General features: G+C 21.3%; 2 protein-coding genes across 5 annotated transcripts in view; both read left to right on the top strand.

Moving 5' to 3' along the window:
* Positions 1-2,706: 2,706 nt before the first annotated feature.
* LOC102680329 (protein max) lies at positions 2,707-4,262 on the top strand. 2 transcript variants are annotated; one of them, XM_006608663.2, is made up of 4 exons: positions 2,707-2,870; positions 2,926-2,985; positions 3,401-3,635; positions 3,904-4,262. In XM_006608663.2, exons 1-4 carry the CDS (start codon positions 2,832-2,834, stop codon positions 4,038-4,040), a joined length of 471 nt encoding a protein of 156 aa, XP_006608726.1. In that variant the 5' UTR covers positions 2,707-2,831; the 3' UTR covers positions 4,041-4,262. The 2 variants fall into 2 exon arrangements, with proteins under 2 accessions (XP_006608726.1, XP_006608725.1); XM_006608662.2 differs by having other exon boundaries at positions 2,708-2,870; positions 3,859-4,262.
* Positions 4,263-8,062: 3,800 nt separating this feature from the next.
* Positions 8,063-9,474, top strand: part of LOC102679933 (mediator of RNA polymerase II transcription subunit 26) — a 4,376-nt gene continuing 2,964 nt past the window's right edge. Inside the window, exon 1 of one of the 3 annotated variants that reach the window (XM_006608659.2) lies at positions 8,063-8,264. In XM_006608659.2, the coding sequence (XP_006608722.1) occupies positions 8,232-8,264 (33 nt within the window). In that variant the 5' untranslated portion in view covers positions 8,063-8,231. The other 2 variants (XM_006608658.2, XM_006608661.2) reach the window with 2 other exon arrangements.

Here is a 9,474-nt window from a genome sequence, read left to right as displayed (position 1 = left end):
CGTTCCGTCGCGAGCCGTGGTTGGTCATGAGGCGTGGACGCCACGCCCATTCGTGTCGCTTCAGTGTCGCAAAGCTCTTGCGTTACGCTCCGAAGAACCGGATCGTCGATGCGCGCATCGCATATAGCCGCGCACGAACGTGCGAACTGACCTCGGGGACCAACCCTCAAGAATTGTGACTGGGTACTATATATAAAGCGAGGAAAAGGAAATGCCGTTTTTTCCCTCAACGATGCTGCTCCAAGCAAATCGATCGATTTGTTTGGATCTGTTCAATTTCGATTTACTGAAACTGCGTTTAAGAAATTGTGTGAACGAAACACTTCGTACCAATATATATCGGGTAGATATTAATGAAAATTTTTAGACTTTGTTCTAGTGGAAGAACAAATATTGATAGAATAGAATAATAGAACTACGGTTTGTTTGGACTTCGAAAAGATTAAAATTCTTTATTTATTTTTGTATGATTTTTTTTTATAGGATATGTAATATATTTTATAATAGTGTGTTTGTAAATGAAGATAAAAGCAAAATAAGGAAAAAGAGTATTTTGGAAATAAGTGTTCTTAAAGTTAAAATTGTTATATTTAGATTCGTTAAATGTTCGTCAAAAGATAGAAAAATAAATAAAAAATTGTTATTTTATATTAAAAATTGTTTCCAAAAAAATTCCACGAAGTTTAATCAAAATGTAATATGATAGATATATATATGTTTTATATGGATAGTGATGCCGACAGTTTTGTAATTTAGGTATACGATGATGATTCTATAGTTGAAATTGAATGTAATTTCTATGTACAAAAACTGCAGAGGACGTAAGAAATATTATGAATATGTGAAATTGCAGACAAAATACAAAATAGATCTAAAATAGATCTAACATTCAATGCATTTTTCATATCTATATAATTTATAATGATAGGAGATGGTTACAAAAAATTAAATAATAAAATATAATGAATTATATATAGAACAAAGGATCAAATATATTTTATAATGTTTTATGATGTATTCTAAATTTTAAATCATAAATAAATTATTTTGCGAATTAATATTTTGTTTACAATCTTTCATCAAAACAATATGATAAATTAAATTTGTATTGTATCATATTCGATAATAGCTAGCATATTTTAATAATATTTATATTACAAATAGCAAAAAAATAGATTCAACAAACGAATTTTCGTCTGTAATTATATGAAAGAAAAAAATAATAAAAAAAGGGAAGATAAAATTAGAGAATCAATGCCATCTCAATCCGCAAATAAAATAAATATAGAATAATAATAACAAAAAAATAGAAAACATGATAAAATAAGAATTGATTGTTAGTGTCATCTTTTGAGTATTAAAGATATCTTTTCAAAGAATCATCTTTCTAAAAATATTCAAGAGATGGCGTTGATCATCAATTCTTATCTTTACTCTATTTTTCAAAAGATGTTTTTGGTACTACTACTAAGAGATGACACTAATAATCAATTCTCGCTCTATCTTATCCTGCTTTGGAAGAAATTTTGTATATACTCAAAAGATGACGTTATTAACTATAACTATTTTTTATCCTATCTTTATTCTTTTCCACTATTTTCTCATCTTATCTATTTCATCCATAAAATTTATGTTTTCATGAAACAACTCCGATATCTAATTATTTTCATCTTTGATGAAGTTTAGAAAATATTCTAACTCATCTATAAGTATATATCGAACATTGATTTGTTATTATTAACATTATTTGATATCAGTAAAAATGATAATATAAATAAGATGTATATACAGAGTGTCAAAAATATAAAAACATTCGTAAACTGGAGATTTCTAAAATAATTTCAAATAACATTTTCCTTTGCAAAAACTTTCATTACGATTTTATTAATAAATTATTTTTTTATTAACAAAAAATTGGCCAATCATTAAATGTATAGCCTAATCAGTAATGTTAGTTACCGACTCAACACGAAGAAATTAAATATAACAAATATTTTTTTATTGATAACAAATTATATTGAATTTTTTATTGATATCGAATTATATTACGAATAATAAATAAATAAATGAATAAATATACTATTCAATGTATTTTCTTCGAGATATGTTGCTTGAGCTTGTGTTGATCGGCAGAATATAGCCAATGAGATACCCTGTATATAAAATTACTAACAATAAAAATGACACATTCTTTTTATTAGATGAACTATGAATGAAATCATTATCGTTATCAAATCATATGTAGATTGAAGTAAAAACATTAGTAATTTTTCTTATCAATAACTTTAAGTTCTTAAAGTTAATATTATTATTTTTATATATCACATATTTTTACTCATCAAATATTATTAAAAGATATTAATTTGATCTAACAAATTTTTAACACAGAAAAAAATTTAATCGAGATTAAAACTTACAAATTGTTATTTTATATCTTTTTTTAATTGTTTAATTTTAATTATTTATTATAGGAAAATAATTAAAAAATAATAACAATAATATTACTATTGTTTATTATGCATTTTTAAATATTATGCCTTTGTTATTATAATTTATATTATATTACATAATATGGAAAAATAATATTTATATAAATTCAATATTGTATTATTTTTTATAAAGCTCTTTACGTGTTCACTAAATTATTAGTAAATAAATATTGCATCTTTTTGAAATAAAATCACTAAAACAGCAAATTATTAGTGATTTTCATGATTTTCTCTTACATTCTACGTGTTGTTACTACACGATATATATGTATATATATATTACTTTAAATACTCAATAAGAACCTTTGTTTACCAATTACTCAGGCAACCAAGGAAATTATAATGAGTGACGATGATCGAGATATCGACATTGAGAGCGATGTAAGTCTTTACAACTACTCTTTCAATAAATTTTATTAAAAACATTGTTTTTCAGGAAGGTGATGATTCCGATTCTAGACAAAGGCATTCAAATAATACCCAGTATTATTCTCAAGTAAGTTCATTGTTTATTTTTATTTTATTTATTTTCTTTTTAATTCTATTTATATATTTAACATTTCTAATTTAATTATTAATACATATATATTTTACTATCGAATTGATAGATTTTAAATGTTGTTAAGGTTAGATAGATACTTTCCATTTCCATAAATAATATATTCTATTAAATGTAATTTATCATTTTTAATTTAAAAGATGAAACGTATCAAGCTGTTTAATTTATATATTAATTTTTACATTTAAATTCAAATTAAGATATATAAATATATAATTAATAATAAAGAATTTTTTTAAAAATTAAGTATTTTATAATAATTATAATATTAAAGTTTAAAAATATTATTTTTATATAATTTGCTTTTTAATATAATTTGACAATAATTTTTAATTATAAAAATATAATTCAGGCTGAAAAACGGGCACATCATAATGCATTGGAACGCAAGCGTAGAGATCACATTAAAGATAGTTTCTCAAGCCTTAGAGATTCTGTACCTGTTTTACAAGGAGAAAAAGTTGCAAGTAGAGCACAAATACTCAAAAAAGCTGCAGAGTATATACAATTCATGCGCCGTAAAAATTCTTCACATCAACAAGATATTGATGACTTGAAGCGTCAAAATAGTCTTTTAGAATCTCAAAGTAAGATATTACAATTATTTGTAGTTAATTATTTCATTTTCATTAAAAAATTTATTTATAATTATTATATATTAATTTCATTAAATATTTCATGTATTGTATTATGAATTTTTATATAAAAATTGTTAGTTTATTATAATTATATATTTAAATTAATTATATAATATAATTAAGTTAATTGAAATTATATATCATAACTTTTTAATTTTTATCTTATTTGCAGTTAGGGCACTTGAAAAAGCAAAAATAACAGGCAATTTTGCTGCAGAGACTTGTGAAGTCACAAAGTCAGAAGGTGTAGCAATGCCAGGATATAATGACACAGAATCTGAATCATCAGACAGTGAAACTAGCAGAACTGTACGTCAATCAAAAAAACTGAAAGTTGGAAGCCTTCATCATTGACCAACAGTAATCCAATATTTATTCTGACAAGAATTTATTTTTTCGTTGTAATTAAATATTATATAAATATTTATTTCTAAGACACTTGCTCACTGTAAACCAAAAAGAAAAAAAATCTTTCAGTAAAGTTCTGAATGTCTTAGAGCTAGTGTACAAAATATCAAATAAAGATATTATTGTTTCATTTGTTTAAAAATTAATGAAACAATACATTATGAATTATTTGAAACAATTTTCTAAAATTTGTAAAAATTTAGAATTATTTTATTGATAAAATAATCATTTGATATAAATTAATAATATAACTTTTATAGATACTTTCATTTACTTTTTTGAAATTATTATATTGACAGAATAATTAAATTTAGTTTAAGTAATGATATCAGAAATTTTGGAATATTTTTATTAATACTTTTGAGCAACCTCTCTAAATATATAATGTTTTATAAAAATTTCTATTTTAAATTTAGTCTTATCTTTATTCTCTTGTAATTATTAATTTGATCATTGAATGTTAATAGACTTATTAAACAATCTGAAATTATTATATATATGCTCAATCTTAGAATTTACGAAATTTTTAAAATTATTTTATCGTTGAAATGAAAATTTAATTATATATTAATGCAAATTTTAATATTATTAGAAGATAAATAAAAGTAAAAAAATTACTCAATTATTTAATTATTTTCTATCCTTATAAATATGTACAATAATAAATAAATATTAGTAATGTATAATGTTTATTTTAATTATAATATTTATTGTTTTGAACAAAAATATTTTTCTTTGAACTCAACAAAATATCTGTAAATAGATAAAGATAAATATTATATCAAATTAATCAATTATGAAATAAATTAAATTTTAATAAAAAATAATACATCTATAATATTATTATATATTATAATATTAATGTAAAATTTATTTCATAAATTATAAAAATTTATTATATATAGCATCAAATGTAAAGTTAATCAAATCATTTATAATCATTAAAAATAAAAGTTATTTCTGAGAAATATTTTATTTATATATATTTTCTTACGATTTCAAATTATTAAAAAAATTATTTTTATGAATATATATATAAATTATAAATTATAAAATGCAAAATTGTACACATATATAAAACTAATATAATTTGGAAATTTAAATAATTTAAATAATTTAATAATTTAAATAATTTAAATAAATTCTATGATTTATGATAATATATGTATATATGTATAAAAGATTTAGCTTTAGTAAAGTATCATAGCAACTATTATAGTAAAAAACTGAAAAATTAATTAAAAATCTTTTTGTTTAAAAAAATAAAATATATTTTATAAATATAAATTATTGATAATCAAAAATTTAGAAGATGCAAATTATTTATAATAAAAATGTACATAAAAAAGGATATGAAATTAGAAATTAAATATGTCCTATATTTTTAATATAAAGTTAATATGAAAAGTAATTACTAAAATGTAAATTACATAAAAAAAATTTAAAGATTAAAAATATTATACAAAAATTATTAAAATAATATACAAAAAAATTTTTTTTTTTTTTTTTTTACTATAGAAAATTAAAAATATTACATAGTGATAAATGTATCGAAACGATAGATATTTTTATTATTACATTATACATTAATCAATAATCAATAAAATTTTTATTATTGAAATAATTCTTAATAAATAAATCTTCAAACAAATTTTAATCTTAAGATGCAATCTATCGTTTCAATAATTTGTTTAATTAAATAAAATTGATAATATCATTGTAGTCTTATTTTGCTATATAATTTTAAAATATATATCATTTATGATATTGTGTCATACTTCTTTATAAAATATATATATATATATACATTATATATATATATATATAAATTAAATTTTATTAATAAATATAATTGTAAATAACGCATTATGAAAATTTTATTTTTATATATCACTAATCTTTTAATGATAATTCCATGTAAATCAAAATCATAATAAATATTTTATGAAATATATGTAGTATGTAATTAAAATTAATAAAAATATATTTATAATTATATTTAATCCAGCAAACAACAATTATTTTAAGATGATTCATTAAAAAATTAGAAATATGCAATGCATTATTATATCCTTCAATTATACAATAATTATACTTATAAATATAAAACAAAATAAAATAAATTATTATATATAACTAATGATTTTCAAAATAGTCTTAATATAAGAATATATGAGGAATTAGACAAACATATGTTTTACTTAACCTTATTTTAAAATTTCAACAATTTTTATATTGTATTAATTTTTCTTAATAGATTAGATTTAAATATTATTAATCTTATTTAATTGAAAAATAGAAAATAAATAATTTAATTATTTTATATCATGCAATTATATTAAATAGATAATTATTACATATTTTTTCATAACTAGAAGATATAAAGATGCGAAATACTAATGTCAGATTTAATCAAAAACTTTAGCATGTTAAAAAATATATATATATAATATATCTAATAATTTACTAAATTTTCATAAAATTAATAAAATTAAATTGTATATAATATCAAATATAATTTGAATATATTTTACAATAAATAAGATAAATTTATTTGAATTTTAAATTATTATTAAAAATTTCATTTTATACTTTTGAATTTACACATTTACATACAATTATATGATTAGATATAGCTTGCAAATCATTTTAATAAAATATATTCACTGTGTAACAAGAAATATTCATGGAAATATATGCGCAATTTTCTTTAGATTTATCATTATACATTAACTTGATTTTTTTGTAATACAATACAAAAGAAAATATTTACCTCTTTTTTAATATTAATAATCCATTTTAAAAACAAAATAAAAATCTAATTTTATACATAAAAAAAAAAATACGTGAATTTATAATTTTATGCAAAATTATAAAAATTTTTTCAATAATTTAATATTAAAACAGATAAATTTAATGCTAATAATTTCACTAGATATTTTTATTCGTTTATTAATTGTTTTACTATTTTGAATTATAGAAAACAATAATAAATTAAAATGTATAAATAAGTACAAATATTAAGTTTTTGAAAATTTTTCAATATTTAGGTTATGAATACCAAATGGGAAACTATTAATTACCAACATACGTACATCACTTCAATAAAGAACAGTAATAATGATAATAAAATAAACAATTGCTTGATTTCTGATAAAAAATTGCTATTAATTTATACACAATTTTTCTTATTTTAAAGCACATATTATGTACACAGATTTTAATATAATTAATATAAAAAGTAAAATTATATGATATAACTGTAATCTTCAATCTAGATAATCAATATTTTTTTAATAATTATATTTATTGTTATATTTGTAAATTTTTTACATAATTAAAATTGAATTAGTTATATTACTATATATATATTTATATACGTGTATATATATATATACACATACATATATAAAAATTCATTATACATTGTACATGCAAATAATATGGTTATATTATATTTCTTATATTGGTAGTACAAATTTCATCTAATTTCAACTTATTCTTCGAATATTACAAATTTGATTAAACAGATATAATATAATTTTTGTTAGCAAAAATATAACTAAAATTAATAAAATTGTGGTATATTAGAAAATATTACAATAATTTATTTAAAAATTTTATAAATTTGTATTCTCAAACATGTATATATAATAATGAATTGCATATAATCAATAATTGTTTTCAATATTTATAAAATATTTATAAATATATTATAAATTATTTATAAATTATTATATTATTTATTAAAACATTAAAATTCTTTATAATAATTATTAATAAAGAAATATTTTTCATTATTTCCTATTTTTCCTATTTTTTATTTCATATTTTTTATTTGGTCAAAATTATATACAATCTTTATATATAATTTTATTTGATAAAATAATAAAAAAAGACATAAAAATATATATATTATTAAATTTTTAGAGAAAAATTTAGAAAACGATAAAATTAAAATATAAAGGAAAACGGCTACTTGAAGTTGACTGCGAATAGTTGGTACTCGATTTAAGCGCCGTTTTGATAGTAGTGGGGATAGAAGGGAGGTGTGGTAACGGTTAGGAGTCTCATCCAACCACGAGAGGAGCTAGTAGCGTTTGCCTGGCAGTATGAGGCGGCGTGGGGCTAGGGACGATGCATGGGCTGCGACTAGGAGGCACTTGGGAGGTAGGGAGGGCATGCGAGCGGAGCACAGTTCAGTAGTCGCCATTGCAAGTCTCCCCGTGTTCTCGTATTCGTGACACTCGGACGCGTGGAGCCGATTTTCCGCTAACCTAATCTCCCTGCGAGGGCCCTAAGTGTGCCCCCCCGATGCAGAGATATTGCACCGAGCTCACCGAAAGATTGTTGAAATCTCTTGATAAGGAATACAATGTAAGTAGCGGAATGAATCCGCGATGCGCCGTCCGTCCGTTCACGCAAACGGCTATCGGGCCACTCTCGATCCCCCGTGCGCCGTGTGCCTGTACCAGTGGCGTGCGCGAGAGTCACTAAGAATGTAGTGTAGCGGCGGCTCCGCGTGTGAGTGAGTAATATGTTTCCTGTGTGTACGTTAGCTGCCAGTCGACAAATCTTCTTTTTGCACGAGTGTGTGCACGTCGAACGTAAACGCGTTGTCGACAACCTGGAGTATAACCTCAATATTTACAGTAAAATGTTCAAAATCAAAGAAATCTCTTAAAAACATTTTCGTTCTCTCTTTTTCTAGTTGTTTTCGCAGTTTAGATTCTATTACACTCAATTGCAGTACATGCAGTAACTCGCATATTATTCTCATACTTTCATGAATTTCAAATATTTGTCGTTTTTAAACATTATTAAAAAAGATAATTGCATCCACAAATTGAGATTTTAAGTTTCAAGTATCTCTCATTTTTGGCCCGATTGCCGTTTCATCGCTTGAATTGAATTTTTCGATAAATGTTTTTTATCAGCATGAATCGAATATATTATTTATTAGAGATTAAAGAAATGTATGTAGACACGTGTTGATTATTTGTATCTTATATTTGTTTTATATTTCATATAAAATGTATTAATATTGATCATATTATTTATCTTTTGCACTTAAGTAATTTGATCATTGTTTAAAATATAATTTAATTTTTCACTGTAAAATTAATATTATCAAATAATAAAAAAAAATATATATAATCTTTATTATTATTATATTATATTATTATTATTTATGTTTTTAATAATATTGTTATTAAGTTATAAATATCAAAAATATAATATTATTAAGATAATAATTAACGTAAAAGAGAATGATGTAAAATGTTACTAATTTATCACAATTTCAAAACTTTCTGTATATTAATAAAGTATTATATTAAAGTATTTTAAGTATTAAGTCTTTTTTAATTGCTTAATATAA

Source organism: Apis dorsata, unplaced genomic scaffold (genome assembly GCF_000469605.1).
Source record: "Apis dorsata unplaced genomic scaffold, Apis dorsata 1.3 scaffold_41, whole genome shotgun sequence".
In the NCBI taxonomy this organism is placed as follows: Eukaryota; Metazoa; Arthropoda; class Insecta; order Hymenoptera; family Apidae; genus Apis; species Apis dorsata.
This window is presented reverse-complemented; position numbering and strand designations above follow the sequence as displayed.